At 40.2% G+C, this 21,622-nt stretch overlaps 2 protein-coding genes and 1 long non-coding RNA gene across 4 annotated transcripts in view; 1 reads left to right on the top strand and 2 right to left on the bottom strand.

Annotated features, from left to right (window-relative positions):
• VWA3A (von Willebrand factor A domain containing 3A) overlaps positions 1-10,739 on the bottom strand; it is a 72,176-nt gene extending 61,437 nt beyond the window's left edge. For both annotated transcript variants that reach the window (XR_005585402.1, XM_039491027.1), the window contains exons 1-9: positions 10,327-10,739; positions 9,352-9,442; positions 8,956-9,082; positions 6,553-6,677; positions 6,403-6,477; positions 4,862-4,916; positions 3,559-3,657; positions 1,422-1,528; positions 1,001-1,126 (exon numbers count right to left, since the gene is read on the bottom strand). Coding sequence is in view for 1 of the 2 variants with exons in the window: in XM_039491027.1 (XP_039346961.1) it covers positions 1,001-1,126; positions 1,422-1,528; positions 3,559-3,657; positions 4,862-4,916; positions 6,403-6,477; positions 6,553-6,677; positions 8,956-9,082; positions 9,352-9,416 (779 nt within the window). In the remaining variant the exon portion in view is untranslated. The remainder of the gene's footprint in view (positions 1-1,000; positions 1,127-1,421; positions 1,529-3,558; positions 3,658-4,861; positions 4,917-6,402; positions 6,478-6,552; positions 6,678-8,955; positions 9,083-9,351; positions 9,443-10,326) is intronic.
• Positions 10,740-11,000: 261 nt separating this feature from the next.
• MOSMO (modulator of smoothened) overlaps positions 11,001-21,622 on the bottom strand; it is a 53,857-nt gene continuing 43,235 nt past the window's right edge. The window contains exon 3 of the mRNA XM_039491035.1: positions 11,001-14,984. Within this exon, the coding sequence (XP_039346969.1) occupies positions 14,800-14,984 (185 nt within the window). The 3' untranslated portion in view covers positions 11,001-14,799. The remainder of the gene's footprint in view (positions 14,985-21,622) is intronic.
• On the top strand, positions 12,886-21,571 carry LOC120373130. Its single transcript, XR_005585405.1, has 2 exons — positions 12,886-13,021; positions 20,453-21,571. It is a non-coding gene; the product is annotated as an uncharacterized LOC120373130 (long non-coding RNA).

The raw sequence follows: 21,622 nt of genomic DNA, 5'->3' as shown, positions 1-21,622 counted from the left end.
AGGCCCCGCTCTATGCAACTCTGCAGGCAAAACTCCCTTCAGGCAGAGAGCTCCATCTTCTTTCCTGGCCAGTCAGGCCTGAACTGTGCCAGGCTCCCTCCTTTTAACTCCCCTCCAGGCTTGGCACTGGCTGCAGGCATAGCAGGATGGGGCTAGCTGGCCCACAAGTTCTCCTTAACCCCTTCTCTGCTGTTGTGGGACTACTGCAAAACCAAAATAAATCAGACCTGAGCCAAATCTGGAAACCTTTCTTTGAATCTCCTAAGTGTTGGTGGCTCAGTCAAAATGGAATTTGGATCCTGACTGCCCCAAATGTCACTTTAGCAAAGCCAACAGTCTCCTCAATGAACCTTTACAATAAATTTAATAAGTAAATATAATGGAAATTAGTCCACGTTGGTTACCTGTGCACTCAACAGAGTCCTTTATATATTATCCTTTTCTTGTATTCATTCATTTAAATTGTGCAAACTTTAAAATAGACACCACGGACTGCGGAATTTAAGTCCAAAATTTGTGTCAGCTCAATACTGGCTGCTGGCCAAAGCATTATGGATTCTATTTTTTAAACCATTCCATCAGCTCCACTGCTCATGATCACAGAAAGCAGATTAGTATGAACACACAATGCTACTTTACAGAAGTCAATGAGTAATTCCAGAGCCATGCACATTCCCACTGAAATCTTCAGTGATGCTGATGGATTTTTATTGACATAATACTAGTGTTAGACATTCTATTCATCAACAAGAGGACAAATTTGGAAGGGAAAACTATTTTCATATTGTTACGGACAGGATTAGCAAGTAATAAGAGTTAAAATAGAAAAAAATAGCACACATGTAAATAAGGGAAGAACTGAAGAAAGGGAGATGTCAATAATATCTCTTTAAAAGATAAAAATCTAGCCTAATTTACAATTAGGTGGAAAGTATAAGTCTGAAGCATTTAATTCTGTATGCAATTTAACGGTTATTGCCAGTTTAGATAGTGGACCTACCAGCTTCCTACAATAAGAACCAATGAATTCAGTTCCCTCATTGTAAGGACCTTCTTTAAAGCTTTCAGCAAATTGCAGCCTCCACTGGGTTGCAGCTCCTGCACCCACTGTCTTGCTTCATCTAGGCTAGGAAGACAGAAAATTAAAAAAGTTATTGTACACTTAAACAGTATATGGCCTTTTTTATTCAGCATCAAGATAACATACCCCCTGGTTGATGGCTAAGATCTCCTGTGTGATTTACCTGTATGAATGAGCAGACTCACTTGCATTGCACGCACAATTCATTTCTGTATTTTTTCTGGAAAATCACTGAAGGCATAAAACTACAGCTACAATTCATTAAAAGAACAAAACTGCTCCTAAATAAAAGGAGGCAGTGTTTGAAAACCCATTGTTATAAACTAGGAAACATACTTACACGCGCACGTTGATGTTTGTTGGATTCTCCCATAGAGATGAAATCTCAGTACCAAAGGAGAGGAAATATAATTGCTTCTTATAACACAGCTGTTCATCTATTAGACACTTAATAAAAAATGTTAGTGAGTTAATATCCCTGCTATCACTGGAGTTATCACGTACAAGAAAAAAAATTGTGATTTGCTAATGTCAGTTCAGACTGTAGTATTCTGAGCTATGATAGAGGAAAACTAGGCTCAGAAGGGAAGTGACACATATTTAGTTTTAGTTTGGCATACTGAGATACAGCAACTTAACCTAGTCCTTGTGCACCATGCTGACATAGTATTCCCATTCGGTCAGTTAAATGAGGAAAATACATACTGTGTTAATTTCATCAGCACCCTTTAATAGGCAAGTAAATGAGAGAGAAATGCTATTGATTCAGAAAGCACCTATTGAGCTGTGATCATATGAGCAACTGAAAAAGAACGAAGCAGCTATGATAGGTTGCCAGATAAAAGTATCAGAGGGGTAGCCGTGTTAGTCTGGATCTGTAAAAGCAGCAAAGAATCCTGTGGCACCTTATAGACTAACAGACGTTTTGGAACATGAGCTTTCGTGGGTGAATACCCACTTCGTCGGATGCATGTAGTGGAAATTTCCAGGGGCAGGTATATATATGCAAGCAAGAAGCAAGCTAGAGATAACGAGGTTAGTTAAATCAGGGAGGATGAGGCCCTGTTCTAGCAGTTGAGGTGTGAAAACCAAGGGAGGAGAAACTGGTTTTGGACTGTGAATGGCTTGCCAACTACAAAACCAGTTTCTCCTCCCTTGGTTTTCACACCTCAACTGCTAGAACAGGGCCTCATCCTCCCTGATTGAACTAACCTCGTTATCTCTAGCTTGCTTCTTGCTTGCATATATATACCTGCCCCTGGAAATTTCCACTACATGCATCCGAAGTATTCACTGCAAAGCTCATGCTCCAAAACGTCTGTTAGTCTATAAGGTGCCACAGGATTCTTTGCTGCTTTTACAGATAAAAGTAGCTTTCATTTCTAGGGCTATCCCTTAGTTAGGGCATTCTAGGCCCCTGTCAACTGGAGAGTGTAACAATTTTCTTGAAGTATCTTTAATTATGCTGCACGAATTAACAAAGAAGTAGGTGCCAATCAATTTTAAGTAACCTTCACTAGTATATGAAGGAAGATTGTACAGAGAAAACTTCAAAAACAGAAAATAGAATTGTTATTGTGAGATTATAGTGTCTACTTTTAATAATCCCCACTAGAAACACTTTGTAAAAATAAAGAACAGCAGAAAAACACAATTTTGTTTCTTTTGGAAGTTGGAGAAGAGACTGTAAGTCAGCAAGGTCCCGACCCAACAAAAAGCACACTTTGCTGCATCGAAGTACATAAGCACAACTGCATCCTATTCTTTATAGGCATAGTACTGAATGTACAACTTGGCTCTCAGGTACTATGAACTTTATTTCTATTATGTACATTACTCTAGCACAGGGGTTCTTAACCTTTTTCTTTCTGAGGCCTCCCCCCAACATGTATAAAAACTCCACAGTCCACCAGTGTCACAACAACTGTTTTTCTACATATTAAAGCCAGGGCCAGGATTAGGCGGTAGCAAGCAGAGCAACTGCCCCCGGTCCGCATGCCACAGGGGTCCCCACAAAGCTAAGTTGCTCAGGCTTCAGCTTCAGCTCCAGATGGCAGGTCTGGGAGCCCTGGGCTTCAGCCCCACACTGCGAGGCTTCAGCTTTCTGACCTTGGCCCCATGAAGTCTAACACTAGCCCTGCTTGGCAGCCCCCTAGGGGCTCCCGGACCTCTGGTTGAGAACCGCTGCTGAAGCAGATGCTTTGGAAGCACATATGTCTGAGGCTGATTAATATTTGAAGTCAGGTCTTCAATTTTTATTATTGTGGCAGATGCTTAAAATTTTTGAATCTCAATATTAAACAAATAATTTACACTTTAAAAGCGATTAAGGTAAATCTATACATCTCCAGAAAATTAACTGTTCATACTTAGAGTAATATGTAAACAAGTGATTATTACACTTACTTTCTCCCCTGCACTCAGAGAGTCTCATTTAACTTACTTTAAGAGTCAGAGTCTCTTTCAGAATTATTTACCAAAAGGTCTTTCTGGAACTCAAATAGTCGAGGTCCGCAACTTATATCAGATACATCAACCAGGAGTCCAACTTTGTTCCCTTTTATAAGGCCGAACACCTAAACATATGAAATGTTCATTTAAATATTTTGTGCTGATCTAACTTTAAATTTCAGTATGTACCTCTTTATGCTGCCATTTTCATTTAAAATATTACATATTTATTGTCACTGTTACTTTTTAAGCATAAAAAAAAAGAGACAAGGACAGAGCAAAGAGAAAGAGATAGGAATTTTGAAAATTCTAGCTTCTGTTCTGACTGGGCAATACTCCCTCTACCCCAAGATGACATGTTTGTTACTTGAGAAAATGAAGGGTTACTCATTTTAAACGGACACAAATCAGATATTAGGAATGGCAATATACAAAAACCTGTAGGAGAACACTTCAGTCTCCCTGGACACACAATAGCAAATTTAAAGGTAGCCATCCTGCAGCAAAAAAACTTCAGGACCAGACTTCAAAGAGAAACTGCTGAGCTTCAGTTCATCTGCAAATTTGACACCATCAGCTCAGGATTAAACAGAGACTGTGAATGGCTAGCCAACGGCAAAGCAGTTTCTCCTCCCTTGGTGTTCACATCTCAACTGCTAGAAGAGAGCCTCATCCTCCCTGATTGAACTAACCTTGTTATCCCTAGCCTGATTCTTGCTTGCATATTTATACCTGCCTCTGGAAATTTCCACTAGATGCATCTGACAAAGTGGGTATTCACCCACGATAGCTCATGCTCTAATACGTTTGTTAGTCTATAAGGTGCCACAGAACTCTTTGCTGCTTTTTCAGTTCCATAGTATCCCATTAGGGTGACCAGATAGCAACTGTGAAAAAACTGGACAAGGGATGGGAGGTAATAGGCGCTTATATAAGAAAAAGTCCCCCAAAATGGGACTGTCCCTTTAAAAATGGGATATCTGGTCACCCTACCCACCCATCAGGCCAGTCAAGGGTGCTAGCTTTTTGGATACTGCCAATGTGCAATCCCTGCTTATATAATTTTTGGAGGTAAGAGTCAGAAAGTTAGGGAATATGTTTAAAAAGTAAAACAGCCATCTGAATAAAGGCTCATAACATATCTTAAATGAAACATCAATCAATTGAGAAGACAAAATATTGCTCCATTGTGCTCTAGTTACTCACAATATGGGAAAAATACAAAAAAGCTTTCTGGGTGGGATTCTAGACAACTATTAAAGAGTTAATTTATCCTTTAACACCATATGCAGGTTCCCCTTTAAAAGCATATTAAAAAGTTAACATTACCTTTCTGCTGTCCTCCAACAGCCACTGAATTCGCTGGTGATAAAGTTCAATTGCTCTGACAAAATACAGTGCACACATTTCAATAATGCATTCTCTTGAATGGTACGTCAATTTAAGTTCAGATCTGTTTTTATCATCGGCCAAGTTTTCCATCTTTTACAAATATTCTATTTACAACGTTCTCAATTGTGATACAGCACTAGTGGCTGCAGTGTTAATTATTTTAATACTTCTTCCTCTGAACTTGTTTAATTGTTTAAATATCTAATTGCCTGGAAAAAAAAATAAGATCAGCACAATGCTCTTTAATTAGTTGTGTTTGGCTAAAGTGTGTGATATGTGTGTATGGATAAAGGAAAGTTCAGCCAAAAGTCAAGTCAATTCATCCTATCTATTTAGCTTATTGGCTGGAGATTTATTTAATCAAAACCGTACAAACTGATTTTTTTTTAAATGATAAAGTCTCTTGATTGTGGGACAAAAGGAGCAAATTTATCAGTGTTGAAAAATGTTTTGGTGATTCTATTACAAATCTCTTTTTTAATTATGTAACTGAATTTAAAGGATTTATAATTGGGGTGAAACTTAGCATTTGCTGTCCCAGCCCTAGAACAAACTGTTTCAGAATTACTTTTAAATAACTTGCATTTCAACACCATGCTCATGGTTTTAGAGCTGAGAAAAAGTTAAAAGAAGGGATTTTTATGAAAAAGCTCTTTACTTTCCTGGAATGCAAGCCTATTTTTAATTATTTTTTACTAAAACTTTGCAGGCAGCTCATTCACAATACACAGATAGTGAGTCCTGAAAAGGGGCATCCTGAAGAATCTGGGTCTCTGTATCTGATACATGGCAGTAGACCTAGGAACTAGCAGACAGATGTATTTATGGAAGATTGAGAGGATTACTATAATATTATTCTGCAATATACTGAGCATATTTATCAGACCTGTTCTTTAAACGTAAAATGTCCTTGATTTTTGGGGTTTGTCTCACAATTTTAGTGACTTTACTGCTGTTCTTGTTGATTATAAACTGTAAAAGAGCAGAGGTTTATGTAGAAAAAGCTCACACCTTAAAAAAGGTTTCTTCCTCCCTCCCCGAAACACACACACTTTTTTAGCATACCAGGCCTGGGCTATACAGCCTTTCACTGTTAGGTCATCAGTCTGAAACAAATCCAGGTCAATAGCAAACAAAAGTCATTACTCAGCTGGCACATATTAAGAGACTATCTGAGATGAGCTGATTGTTAAGATCCTCCTTGACAGGTATCATCACAAAAACCACCACCACTGGGGGTTCTCGTGGACACCGAGCAAACCCGTATTCCCTCGAGATTGCCTTTCAGTACTGAGGTACACTAGAAAGGCAGCATGTGGGAAGCTTTCAAAGTTGCTGTTTATGTTTCATTTGCTGCATCTCCGGGGTTGACCCAGCCCAACATCAGATATGAAAAAAACTCATTTTACAACTATCTAAGTTTGGAGGAAGGAAATCACTCTTGTACTTTGAAACTGTAGCACGTATTATATACTTACTCAGACAGCTTGGATTCAAAATTAACAACTGTCTTGGCAGCAAACTCTATCTGTTCTGTGGCATTTCTTGCATTCCTAGAACGAAGTATATATTTAACATGACTAATATAAGCAAACTGATTGATTAAGAAGGGATGGCATTGTACTCACAAAACAACATTGCCTTTCTTTAGGAGATCTTCTAATGTTAATTGCATGGATTCTAAACTGTGGTTTCTTAGCCATTCTTCTGTGGTTTGCACCTCACTGGATTGCATTTTCCTCCTTTGCACTCTCTGTAGATCAGAAGCAGGAGAAAAGTTAAAGATAGTGCTAGGAAACAGCAAGTCTTGTTCAAATGTAGCCAGTGCTGAGGGATGGCAGGAAAGAGGTATTATTTAGTCATTTAACCACTGACACAAATCTGCTTGCAGCAAGTAGGGATCTGGAACAGAAGGAATGCTGCCTGGTGTGTATTATAGCAGACGCCAAAGAAGGTGCCTGCTACATAGTTATAACAGGCATTATAGTCTGTTATTTCCTCTTGGAACATAATACATTAGACACTTATTAGCAGCAACATATTACACAGTATGGAAAGTGTTCTGGTGTTGCTGCAAACAAGCATCTACTGTACATGTAATTCAACAAATAAATCAACGTGATGCCACTAGAGGTCATGGTCCCTCTTCATTTTCCTGTTTCATAATAGCTTAATTATCCATAGAATCAAAAAGAACCATAAGCTATTCCTCTCTTTCTTTTCTTTATTATGTTTTAAGAAATAACCAACAAAAAGGTAGGAAAATGCAAGAGTTCTATTGCTACATGGAGAAGAGAATAACCATTAAGGACACTGGAGCTGATTTTATTGTGTATAATATATACATTTGCTGATGTAAAGCACTGATACTCATGAAAGTTGATACCTAAAATACAGAAAATTAGATACTCAATAGTATTTGCTCTCATTTCCTTCTCAATATAAACCCAGTAACATGTGAAAAAGCACATCACGGAGCATAAAGGTAGGTGGAAATTTCAGTCAGAATAATCTTATTTTGTGAATTTAAGACAACACAGGAACAGCTGATAAAAGCAGCAGCATGTAAATGAAAAGAATTATTATAATGGTTGATCTAGCTGGTCCAGAGACTGCCATTAACTGAAGAACCTACTATATTTCAGACACTGGACAGTCCATAGGGCTAGTAATGATCACATCTGTACAAATCTCAATAAGGAAAATGGAAAACGTGTTTGCTTCCAGTAGTACCACAATGTGCTCGGCATTTTCCAGTCAGAGAAGAAGTAATGGTGCCCGCCTTAAGGAGCTCACAATCTAAACAGAGGGTGTAAGAGTAAGAAGTACAACTAATTAGTGGAGTGGTCAAGGTGGTGATTGGCCATGTCACCACAATAAGGTTAACAGGATTTTAAATTAAAAAGGCAGATCATTTTAATTACTTTGGGAATGTATACTTATAAGTCTACCAATTTCCCTATAAACATCACAGTAAAATTGGGTCTTTAGGAGGGATTTTAATGCAGAGAGAGTAGAGCCCTTGTCAATGAGCTGAGCAAGCGCATTCCATGCATGGATACAGTGTGGAAGAAGGCATGGAGATGTTTATTGAAGAAACTAAACAATGGATGGGTGAAGCTGGCATTGCTGGTGGAGTAGAGGGCTAGGGGGACAATTCAAAACAAGACAAAGGTACATAATTAGTTATGCATGGCTTTGAAACATTGGATAAGAAGCTTAAATTTTACATGTCGGGGGAGAACCACCATCAGTGGAGGGATTTAGAGGTGAGGACATAACATGATCAGAACAACGGACAAAGAAAATAATTTTAACAGCAGCTCTTTGAACAGATTTGAGAAGAGTGATGTGGATGTTAGAGAAGAGGATGCTGCAGTAACCAAGATTAGATACAATGAGAGCTTTAATAAGAGATGGAAAGAGAAGGCCAGATTTTGGAGATGTTGTGGAGAAAAAAGGCAGAAGGAATCAGACATAGCTTGGACGTGGGGGGAAAGTGAGAGAAAGGAGTCCTGGAAACACCAAGATTGTGGGCTTGAGCGATGGAAAAGGTTAATGATTTTGTCAATGGTGACAGAGAATGGATAGGAGGGCAGAGAGGGGATAGAAAATAAAGAGCTCAACATGGAAGAAGTTCATTATGTATTTTATAGGAGGACAGGAAGACTTAAATTTCCTTAGCCTGATTCATTGATTTAAAAGTTGGGGAATTTGGGTGTGTGTGTGGAGGGTGGGGAATGAAAATTTAACATGAACAAAAGGTCATGGATCTAAACATTTATAATTTTACCTTACTTACAGGCTCTCAGGCAACTTAGCCTCAAGAGATATACCTGCTGGTACACAGATCTCCTCAAGAAAAGTTGCCTGTATTCATTGTGGCTTTAGTGATAACAATTACTGTGTTCTTTTTTGTGACTGCTTAGGTGATAGTGATAGAACATTAATTTTCTATCTCCTCATATATTCCCTTCTATAAATTTAATGCAAGTATACAACATCTGAGGAATTACTGCATATTTGCTTACCAGCAGGTCTTGTGTCTGGTTGATGTGTGTAACCAGTAATCCATTATCGGGCTCCAAATCTGTTATTGTAATATCATGCCAGGATGGTCGGCCTTTCACCGGAACTGTGCCAGATCCCATGCTTACCCTACAAAATAAGGCATTTCAAAAACTGGGCAGTTGTTTGCATCATTGAGAGTGCTATTGCACTGTCAAATAGTCCACTTATAAAACTGTTCATCATTACCCATAATAATTAAACATTCTGGTATCTGTTGAACAACTAAGAACTCTTATGCTCCATTTTAAGTATCCCAATATACATATGCATCGAAAAATGTAGTTTGCATCACCAGAGATGTATATTTCATTTCCATTTAAGCATTTTCCCTAAGGATTTTGCAACAACATCCTTACCCTACTTTTTCCAAGAACTGATCATTGTCCAATAACTGAGCCATTTTTCTGGTTTGTGCATCCATTGTATTATGACCAAAGACTTACCCTTCTTTAAAAAAAAGAGACATAGCATTAAAGAGTGGAAGTTTAGAATAGCAAGAATAAAAGCTATATATAAATGCTTGATACAAAGTATCATTTTCCTTAAATTATAGTCCCATACAAATCAAGAGAAACCATATACTTAATTATATTGCATGCAGCGCCTGAGACCAAAATTTTTTTAAAAAGTGGAAGTTATTCTTTGATTATTATTATTACATAATATACTTGGAAACCATTTTGCTAGAAGTCATTCACCAAGGGTACCCTGCCAGTATGAAGCACAAATGCAATTTTTAAAATGTCTTGTATGTCACCAGACACCCAGGGCAGCACACTAGCCATGTGTACTTTGGGTTTATCTTTTGGTTGGACTGTCCCGTGTACTTCAATAATAATAGCAATTTAACTATTCGAGACAAGTTGGGTGAGGTAACATCTTTTATTTGACCAACTTCTGTTGGTGAGAGAGACGAGCTTACACAGAGCTCTTCTTCAGGTCTGGGAAACTTACTCGGAATGTCATAACTTAATACAAAGATGGAACAGATTGATAAACCATAAATCCAGTAGCTACTTATGCTTATTATAACAATCTATAAAAACAACAAGGAATGTGGTGGCACCACAGATTTATTTGGGCATAAGCTTTCATGGGTAAAATAACCTACTAAGAACCCCCCACCAGCTAATTCCCCCCTTCCTTTCTTCCCTATGATCAGGGACAGGTGTTAATGGGCCACTTCACCTTGAATGGTCCCTTGAAATGTGTTAACTACTTATGCTAAACTCTCTGTTCCACCTTGTATTTAGCTGTGAGTAAATTTCCCAGCCCTGAAGAAGAGCTGGGAAGCTTGTGTCTCTCTCACCAACAGATATTCCCTTACTCACCTTATCTCTCTCCTATCCTGGGACCCTCACAGCCACGACCACCCTTCATACAATGTAACTGTCAGTTATTTTGCAGCCATGCACGCCACTGACTCTCTGCGTTAGATCTGAGCTGACATTTCCTTCTTCTGAGCAAAGCCCCGAGCCGCAGGGGCCTGACACCCTCAGCGCCCAGCGCCGTCAGCGGGAGCGGAGGGCGCTCAAAAGGCGCCGGGTCCGGCCCGGGGAAGCCCAGGCGCCTCTGAAGGGACTCGGGAGCTGCGCAGCCACAGGGGGCTGAAGCATTTGAACCTCGGCCGGCAGGCGCGAGCTCGTTCGAGTTCAGCTCGCCCCGGCTTCTGCACGAGCCCCCCACCCGCGGCCGGAGCGGGGCAGCCGGCACTCAGCAGGGGAGCAGCGGCCTCCGGCCCAGCCGTGTGTTACCGCGTCGCTAACAGAAACGGGAGGAACTATTCCCCGCCCGGCAGGGGCTTGGTGTCCTCCCCCCCCATGCCAGGAAGTGGTACGGTCCGAGGGGGCGGCGCTGCAAGCCGGCCAGGGTGGGCGCGTAGGGGCCTGCTATGCCGCTTCCCCGCCCAGCCCAGCCGGGGCGGGCAGGTGGCGGCTCTCCAGGGCCGCCTCCGGCGGGGGCTGCAGCAGGCGCGCCTCGCAATCAGTGCAGACGGGGCCAGGCCTGTCGTAGACACTTTATTTTGATAAACTTGCTCGATAACAAAAATACAAGTGAAGAAAAGTCTGTTCGTTTGCACAGTCCGTAGTAGCAGGTGCCTGGCCCTCAGCGCCTGAAGGGTGTCCTAGGCTGGGGGAGGAGACCGCTGCAACACGGCTTTTCCCGCCGCCCGGGAGCAAGGTGCCCGCCAACGCCGAGGCCGGACGAGCGAGTGGCAGACACCGCTTGCCTTCATCTTTTCCATCCTTCGCTCCGTTTGCAGAGGGCAGCCTGGAGTGTAGCCAGGCTTCCCGGTGAATGGGCATGTCCAGGGATGGGCTGCAATGCTTACACAGAGGCTCTGAAACAGCAGTACCGGTCCATGGAGTCGGGGGGGCCTAATCCTGCAGCTGAGCGTGTCACTCAAGAGAAACGCCCATTGAAACTAACCCAAAGAGAGAGTTCTGCTTGAGTAAAGGCAGGAGCAGGATTAAGTCTAGAGTTGTTACACAATACCAGCATTTTGGACCAGTTGTTAAATGCCTAGAGGCTCAACGATGGAAGTCAAATGGTGAATGGGTTTGTAAATGCTTTCAGAGAATCACACTGCCCAACAGAGAAACCAAAAAAGCTTCTAGTGAGTTATTCCTTCTGTCTTTAAGAAGCGTTATACAGACACATTTACAATTTTCCTTTTTAAAGTATTTTAAGTTTCTGATTAGGACTTGAGGTTAACAGATAAAACTACAAAATGCATACATAAATTGCATTATGCTGTGACATTAAACCTTTCAGGTTATAATGAAATGAAGACTACACAAGAGTGTGCTGTGACCTATAATAGAATAAACCGTCCTTCAAAATATATAAAATGGCTGGCAGAGTCTGAAAAGTTTACGTAAACAACAACATGTAACATGGATTATTACCTTTGGAGAAGATTCATACTGAAACATTTGTTTTAATGAGTTGAAAGTCTACAGATGTTTAGGCATGTTCAACAGGAACTTCCTGTAGTTTAAAAACTAATCCTTGTGCAAATAAAACCTATAAATAGTATTCAGCAGATTTTACAGTGATGCTCTTAGGTATGAAAAGAATGCACACAACTTTAAAACAAAAGTAACAGACATAAATTTGACAAATGATTGCACCATAGAACAGTGTTTTATATACAGTTTACAAGATAGGATTTTCTGCTATAAATTAATACTGTACTATATAGTACTTAGTGACCTTATTAAAAAGCAACTATTGACAGCTGTCTCTTTTCACTTACAGGGACATTTTTAATGCAAATGGATCCATCTAGTTGTAGACTTAAATGCCCAAATATTAACTAAAACAGCCTGCTAGCTGAAGCGATACTGTCTTTCAATGAGTCATAGCATTGGCTAACCCGCTAAGGTTCTAGCCAGCCATTCATGGACTGGATATGCTTCATGATAAGTGTTTTTTTTTTAATTAAATGGTAATACATTTTAAATATAAGCTTAAATGATGATTATTATTATACAAGATGTCACTAACTGAAATAAGTAAACATGGGGGAAAATTCTTAGCAGCTGAGAATCTCTTCCCCCGCCCCCATGTCAGTGATCCAGTTAAAATATTGTTTGGAACTATTTACAATAAGACTGACATTTCTGAGAGGAAAAAAAAGCTATTAGCTTATCAAATTAATTAGTGAGCTATGATTCATTGTTAACACTTTATATCAGGCTATACCACCAGTCTTATAACACTGCTGAAAACATTTAGACCCCTGTCCTGCAATTGGATCTACCCAGATTGCATCCATATACAGAGCTCCATTGATATCAGTGAAGCTCTGGATTGCCTGTGCAGCTATGACTGCAAGATCAGAATCTGAATTAAAAACCAATCAAATCTGAACTAGCAGTTCCAGATGAGAATCTGGCTGTATATTCTTATACTTCAGAAAAATTTAAAGAGACTTTGATGTGAAAGCTTCCTTCAGCCTGTGAGTGAACTGATAAGAGATTTTTCTACAACCAAGAGAAAATGATCCAATACATCAATCAGGTAATTTTTCCTCACTAATATACTTCTAATGGCACACAGTTCAATATAATTGTATAAGGTATCTCATTTCTAACACTTGTTTCTGCCATAATAGCTGTTTTTTCCAAAATAACTATAAATATATTTCAGAAGCAATATAATCATCATTCTTACAGAAAAATGCACTGTTTCACTTATGCCTTATAAAAGCATAAGTTTAAGTAATGCAGCTCTTTTCATAAGTACATTTGGATAGACACTTTGTTGTCAAGAGATACGTTTGTCAATACTTCCCCACAAAAAGATTAAATATTAACTGGGGAATAAGGGCTTGATCCTGCAAGCAAGCTTCCTGGAACATCAATCAAAGTTTTGTACTAATAAAGGTCAGATTTTAAGTGAATATTGAACTATACAGCACTATCCATGGATCCAAAGTTTATACAGCTCTTGTATTTAAAGAATGTTGATTTCAGGGGAAAACTTACACTCTGAATTCAGATGGTCCTTATGCCCACACTTATCTTCAGCTTTAGTAAACAAGGCATATGGACATTAAAAACAGTTATATTGCTCTTTTTTGGTAAAGAAGATGAATTAACTTAATACTCACAAGTGAAAATAAATTCATCAAACTTTACTACAGAATAGTTTTTTTACCGGTTGACCTAAAACACTGAATGTTATATGCATTAGAGAAATTTACCTATGGTAAATTGCTGTGCTTGAACATGTATAAATAAATTCATTGTTAATGTAACAAACAAAGCAGTAGAAAAGAGACTCCCTGTACAACAGTTGCTAATAATTTAAATAGTGTCAGTTTCCCAAAATTAGGATTTTAACTTTAAGGTCTGTGATCTCACCTTCTACCCTCATATACAAATAAATTACCATACAAAGAATTTTAGCTTAACTTAAAATTGCACCTAGAAAGGCATGGGATTGTTTGTACCTATTACAAAAACCTGTTAAAATCAAGGGCTGCTACAAAGAATGAGGTAAACTGAAGACTCTCAGCTATGTGGCCTTCAGAGAAATGGCTTTTTTCTATTGAGTTCTAGTTTTGCACACCACAGTGTTCTGCTAGCAAAGTTATCTGAGTTATCTTCCAGGAACTCTGTGTGTGTGTGTACGTACACACACACACACACAGTATACTGCATCATATAGTGTGTATGTATATAAATATAAAGCCCCTCCCCCGTCCCCCCCCAAAAAACAAAGTTTTAGTGTTTTTCTACAGCTGAAGGGGGATGTATGTCATTTTTGTTGTAACATGCATTGTAAAGAACATATTTTGATCTATTGGCTTCTTGGTGCAGTAATGCAAGATGGATTCATTTTGGTGCCAAAGACTTTGCCCATCAGAAAGAAGATGTAAAATGCTAATCTCCTAAATTGTGAGGCCAGCCTCACTTGAACTCCTTTGAAACCCTCTGGTCTACCACAAGGTTCATAAATACTTTGATTTTCAAATTGTTAGACGTTAAAAACAGATACAGTAACATGGGGCAATATGCTTCTCAGTGTAAAGCATTCTTCTTCACTAGTCCCTATCACAGTGCAGACCTGACTGCATTAATATGGTCAGGAGATTAGTCAACGATGTCTGTATTTGGTTATGGGAAAGGCTCTCTCTCTCTTTTTCTTTTTTAATCCAAAGTGCATAGTGAGAACAAGTCAAAGCATTCCTCTTTTCAGTAAGCATTTGATAGTCTGATCTAGGCTTTCTCCTGAGAATGCAACTCTGATATCTTGCTCTCCTCCGAAACAAACTCATGAAGTTCAGATATTCATCAGCCAGGTAAACAAACTTTGCCAGCAAATAGAAGTCCCACTATTGTAAAGAAAATGGATAAGACAAACAGTACATACGAGGACCCAACCACTGTGTTGTTGGGCAATTTATATGGTTGACCTCCAACTTCATTGATGTAAAATCCTATTGGAAATATTAGGGCTGCCATGCAGAATAGGATCACTGCAAAACAAACAAACAAAATCAAAGTTAGCATCTTGTTGAAAGTCAAAATGTTTGCCAGTTTGTAGGGCATCAATGCCTAACTCACAGGAAACTGATCATACTCTGATCTTAACAGATCCCAGCTCTCTGTTCCAGAGGAAGGTGAAAGTTCCTGTCAGTATGCAATGGCACAAAGTTCATTCCTCAACTCCAGTTTATTAATCATTTGAACTATGTTCAGAAGAGCAAGAATCACTGTTAAAGAAAGATGAATTTTGGAGGACACATTCTTTCACCAGTCATGAATCTAATCCGATCATTATGCCTCAGAGCATTTTACAGGTAGTCATTCCCCCAAAAAGTCAATGTGGACTAACGTTTAACATTGAAGAAACTCACTTTTCATTATTAAAGGATTGCCTTTTCCCCCAAATGTAGTTGCCCTCTCCTATTCTGTCACACAAATGCTTTACACATTTTCTGTACATATTTTGCTAATAGAAAACACGTGTGCCACTACAGTTTCCTTTAGATTAATTAAAATAAACCATTGTTTTCTAAATGCTGAGACACTCAGCCTAGAGCACAAATAAAACATTCTGTTGAAATCTAACCTCCTCTGTAAAAGGCTCCAAGTTCAGACTACACAAATACAGAGCACCAAGCAATTGGGGTTTTTTTATTTCACTTGCAGTTATGTTAATATGCATAGTTGGTGTTGCTTACAACACATATGACATTGTGTGCACACAAAGTGCCAGTCACAATAAAAGCCACTTATTAAAACTACATAAGTGATTTCACTCCTTCAGATACTAATATGGGCTGACATTCCTTGCAATACATTTTAATACTCTACCCAAATCCACTACACGGCATCCAATATTATCTAGCTCTGCTGACATCCTCTGTTTTTCTGTAAGTGCTTATGGCATAAATAATCTATTTAGTATTGACAATGAGAGTCTGCAGGATACTAAGATCTTGACCAAGGCATAAAATGATGTCCTGACATGGCTTTTCTACGAAGCAACATGATTTTCTTCATGATAAAAAGATCAGATGTTGATTGTTTTGATGCTGTATTTACGACTATATAAATAGGTGAAAAATAGTATCGGGCAGATACAGAATTTTAAGTGGTAGAGTCATACAAGGCTCTTTATGCTTCTGCAAATCAACTTTTATGCTTTATCTTGAAATACAATTATTCGTTGTGATTTAACGTTAAGAATTTCCAATACCCACTGACCCAACAACTAAGCCTACTATTTTGGGTGGGAAAAAAATAAACAATAAACCTGCATTGCCCCCACAAAAACTAAGCCTAACTTACACCAAATCATCTTCCCTCCTTCGTAACTCAACTCTAAAACCTAGCCAACTCAAAAATCAGTTTAACCACCAATCAATTCTGCCTCCACCTGAATAAGAGTAATTGATTGTGGCAGGAGGGAGGAGCTTGCATTAATCAATTAATGCTGGGCCTTACTTCTCTGCAGAGTACAGAAAGTCCTGTACCAGGGTTCTCTACACCACACTCCACCCCCAGCTGGTGGAAAGAGCTGCAGCTCCAGGGAAGCTCTACACTCCTTACCTCACCTTCCCATCTTGTGAAAAACGTGTGGGCTCCAGCTGCTCTGCTCCCTCCTGAAAAAGGTGCTTTGGCTGCTCTGCTTCCCCAGCCTCCAGAGACAAAACCGCAGTTCCCCTTTCCCAATTAGCCCACAACTGGGCAAGAGCTCTAGTCTCTCTAGATGAGCCAGTGATGGGCTTGTACAACACTGAGGAAAGTTATATTTACATTAGCTATACCAGCTTTAATACACTTACAAAGCTTCAGTTTGTCCAGATTTATTGCTTCCTGTCTTGACATACAAATGTTGAAAAAAATCCCCCACTCTCTATGAACCTTATGTGTATTCAAGGCAGACATTTTATTGCATCTCTTTAGACCTCAAATGTCTCTTCATAAAACTATGAATGCTAAGTTCATGGCGCATCACTGAAGAAAAGATTTGTTAGTGTGTTTTTTATAGAATAGCCTTTAAATTCTAGTTTAGGTCATATGTACAATGACTTAAAACTATTGCCCAAGTATTTGTGCATAACACAATAGGCTAATTTAGCATACTCAGACCAAGACTACAGCAGCATCTGCATTTCATGTCAGGACTGACATGCACTATCACGATGGTTCTCAACCTGTGGTCTGTGGACCTCTGGGGGTCTGCGGAATATGTCCGTGAAAGACTTAGCCTGAAAACTGACTCAACAGAATTCAATTATATATACAGACAATAGATTTCCAAAGAGGTCTGCACCTCCATTCAAAAATTTCCAAAGAAGTAGGCACCTAAATTCAAAAATTTGTAGGGGTCTGCAAATGAAAAAAGGATGAGACTAGACATGTGAAGCAGCTTACAAAGCACCTGCCTGCATGATGACTAGCTGCATTAGAATCTGTCTCTCAAAACTAAAAGAGGACAATATTTAATATTCAAAAGACAAATTAGCCACTAGAGGGAGCCTATACCTTCTATTAATAATTGTCAGAACTTTATTTTGCGATAGGAAGGAAGGGGCTTTGAACCTTATAGATTCTTTCACAAAAAAACCAAGAACGAGTTCCCCATTTTTAGCTGTATGTTTTCCATAACTGGACTATGGAAGTGATTCTTGGATATATGCTGTTTGAATAGACCTGATAAACATAACAGCAGATGTTGCTTTTGACATGTCCCCTTATGAAACTTGGTAGAGCTGGTCGCCATAAGGAGCCCATTGGTTCCAAAAAGCTCACTGAGGTGGGCCATAAAGGAAGGGGGCAGGACCTCAGGATGCCCTTGCCAGGGTTGCCAGGATGCTGCTTCTTCAGAGTGCATCTCAAGGGAGGGAGGCTGGAATGGGAAAGTAGAAAACCTTTGTGAAAGAATCTATAAGGTTGAAAGAAAGCGTAGAATCAAATGAAGTAAAAATCTTAAATGAACCAAACTGTACCATAGACTCTCTATGGATAGCAATTCTATGCTTGAATAATAAGAATATAGCAGTAGGGATATATTACAGACCACCTGTCCAGGATGGTGATAGTGACTGTGAAATGCTCAGGGAGATTAGAGAGGCTATTAAAATAAAAAATTCAATAATAATGGGGGATTTCAGCTATCCCCATATTGACTGGGTACATATCACCTCAGGAAAGGATGCAGAGATAAAGTTTCTTGACAACTTAAATGACTGCTGCTTGGAGCAGCCAGTCCTGGAACCCACAAGAGGAGAGGCAATTCTTGAGTTATTCCTAAGTGGAGCACAGAATCAGGTCCAAGAGGTGAATATAGCTGGACTGCTTGGTAATAGTGACCATAATATAATTAAATTTAACATCCCTGTGGTGGGGAAAACACCACAGCGGCCCAACACTGGAACATTTAATTTCAGAAAGGGGAACTACCCAAAAATGAAGAGGTTAATTAAACAGAAATTAAAAAGGTACAACACCAAAAGTAAAATCCCTGCAAGCTGCATGGAAACTTTTTACAGACACCATAATAGAGGCTCAACTTAAGTGTATACCCCAAATTAAAAAACAGAGAGAACCAAAAAAAGAGCCACCATGGCTAAACAACAAAGTATAAGAAGCAGTGAGAGGCAAAAAGACATCCTTTAAAAAGTGGAAGTTAAATCCTAATGAGGAAAATAGAAAAGAGCATAAACTCTGGCATGGGAGGAGGGGCACCTGAACACATGCTGCCAGCTGTGTGCGCTCTGCTAATCAGCTGGGCAGCATTTGAATTTCTCCTGGGCGGCCACGCAAGCACACAGCTTAGAGGGAACACAGGACACTCTGGTGTTCCATCTCAAGCCACAGGCAATTGAGTATGAACTGGCAGCAGCTCTGCCTTTCCCTCCCCACATACACCCTCCTACCAGAGCAAGAGGATATCTAGAGCACAGGTGTAGACCCATGGACACAGCTGACAAAAATCTCATACTGAAATGGAGCACCCATAGAGATGCTACTCAGAGAATCACCTTAATTCAGGACCCTTGTGCATATGCATTATGATCATGTAATTAAAACTTGTATCATATGCTATTTTTTCACAGGACCCCGTCTCATTCAGTGCACTGAATGGAGCCGCTCTGGGAATCAATCAGCTTCGTGCAGTGAAGGAGATTTGTCTGTAAAACCCTACCTCATTTGTTGAGGAAATTATAAGGTGTTCAGTGTGCTCTAGTGGGCACACACTCTTCTGCATACCTCTGCCCTCAAACGTGACCCCTTTTGCCCTGTCCTCTCAAACCTGTTCCTGTCCCAATCCCGTCTCTTCCCTTCATCCCCCAGCTCCTGGTCTTAATCGCAAGAAATTGTGTTACTAAAACCTAAGAATTCCAATAATATCTTAATAGCATGACAAATAAGTTTGGTTTGAAATAAAACAAATAAAACAAATCTTTAATCAATATTCTTCCCACTTTAAAAAACAGCTCACAGCAGAAAGTCAGAGTGAATGGAGAATATATCTTTGAAATTTCTCTTCTGATGTCACTTTTTAAAAAACACTGGCACACCTCAAGCTTTATGGTAAGAGGAATCTAAAGATAAAACAGCTTTCAGGACAACACACATTACAGCTGAAACAATGACTACTTAGAAGGTGGAGATATTTTAAAAATTAAAATATTTAGAATCAATAATACAAGCCACAGAAGTTAAAAAAGAACATCAAATAAATGAAAAAGATAATCCTTTACCTTAGAGTTTGGAACCCAACTCATCATAAACTTTTGTAATGTTTGAGATGGTGTTTTGAGTTTAGAGAGACGTGATCCCTACCCTGAAGAGTTTATAGTCTATATTAGACAAAAACAGACCAATCAGCTAGACAAAGGAAGAATATAGTGAAGAGTGGGCTAGAGTAAATAGCAATACTGCAAGAGTAATGATTTCTGATATTTCACACTGTTCATTGTAGAAACAGAAGAAGAGTCAATCACAATGGAGTTGACTATAAAATAATTAGCCCACAGTATGCAACAGCCACATCTACATTTAATTTGTGATATACTAAAGAAGTCAGGGGTGATGGCTTTAATTATGGAGGTTCCTTTGTGGAGTACCACCAGTTAAAGTTGAGTTTTTACACACAGCAGGTTTAAATCTATAAACACTAAGTCCCTGCCAAACCTGTTTGTTTCAGTGAGGAGCATAAACTTGAATTTACTAGGTAATTTTCATACTCCCTTCAGTTAGTTTTCAGAGTTCAGGCTCATTCAAAATCTCTCAGTCTTATTTCCACACTGTCCCTCCCCCACCTCAAATTCTATGGTTTTTTCAGGCCTCTTATAACTGCCATCAAAACACCAGGACTTAATTTCATAGCCAAGTTAATCCTGTAACAAACACCAAAAAAAGGTAGTCTGAACAATTTTATTCCATTTACTGGTTATAACTGGTTTCCTTTATCTGTCTGCTTCCCCAGGCACTGTAGTGAGGAGACACGGCCTCCCGCCCTGTCAGAAGGGGAAAGACCCGAGCTCGCCCCCTGGTGGGCACAACTAGGCCACCTGTGGCCATCCCGCCGGAAGCAGAGGGGTGGGACAGGAAGCTGGACTATAAAAGGCCAGCCTCCTAGCTCAGTAGGGAGAGGGCTGCCAGAGGAGCAGGATGTCTCTTCCTTGCTGCTGAGGCCTGGAGCTGAAGGAGACGGCTGCCTGACCAGAGGATTTACCAGAATTGTCGGAGACCAGCAACACTGATGAACTGCTGGGGCTGCCATTGGCTGTTTACCCCAGAGAGGCTGAGGATGAACCTGGAGCCCAGGTGCCTCAAACTGGGGAGGGTAGGAAGGAGCCCGGGGATGCCGAATAGAGTTTGACTGTGGAATTATTGTGAACTGGCCAGTGTATTGTGGGCTGACCTAATGGTGAACTACCCCACCACTAATATGGCTCTGGGCTGGGAGGGCCTGCATCCCCTTACCCCTGGTACCCCACCTGTGGAGAGTGACCACTTCCCCACTCAGAGGCCAGGAGGCCTGAATTGGTCTGGTGCCTGTCGGAGCTAGGGTGCCAGGTGAATTTACTGTTGCTTCCAGTTAAGAGCTAATTCCCCACCTTGATCTGCTGGGCTGTATTGCACGAACTCAGCCTGAGCTATAAAGTGTGAATTACCCTGATTAAGGGACTGGGGCAGAAAGACTAATTAAAGGCCTGGGCTGATTGTCGGCCAGGCTTGCTAACTGCTCACTGCCCTGATTGAGGGATTGGGCAGAGGGACTAACTACTACTTGGATTAATCACCAGGTGGACTCACCAGCTGGGAGCTACACTCTGCTTGAGAAACAGCAAGGAGGCACAGCCTCCCACCCTGTCAGAAGGGGAGAGGCACATGCCCCTCCTTACAGGCATAAATGTCTCCCTGGGATGTGCTTCTCTGCACCAAAACAAGAGGTTGCAAGTCCCTTAAGGGAGGTTCAGTATGAGCTACTATGAGCAGGGTTGGCCATGCTAAAGAGCAGTTCAACACTGCAGGAGAGGAGAAGGAAGGAAAACATTAGTGCTTCTTTGCTGACTCTCCTGCTAAGGGACCTGCTATGGGTTTCCAGGAAAGGAAGAGCCTTGGAACTACGAGCCAGAGTAGGTGCTCTGCA

The sequence above is a fragment of the Mauremys reevesii genome, linkage group 10 (genome assembly GCF_016161935.1).
Source record: "Mauremys reevesii isolate NIE-2019 linkage group 10, ASM1616193v1, whole genome shotgun sequence".
Lineage (NCBI taxonomy): Eukaryota > Metazoa > Chordata > Testudines > Geoemydidae > Mauremys > Mauremys reevesii.
This window is presented reverse-complemented; position numbering and strand designations above follow the sequence as displayed.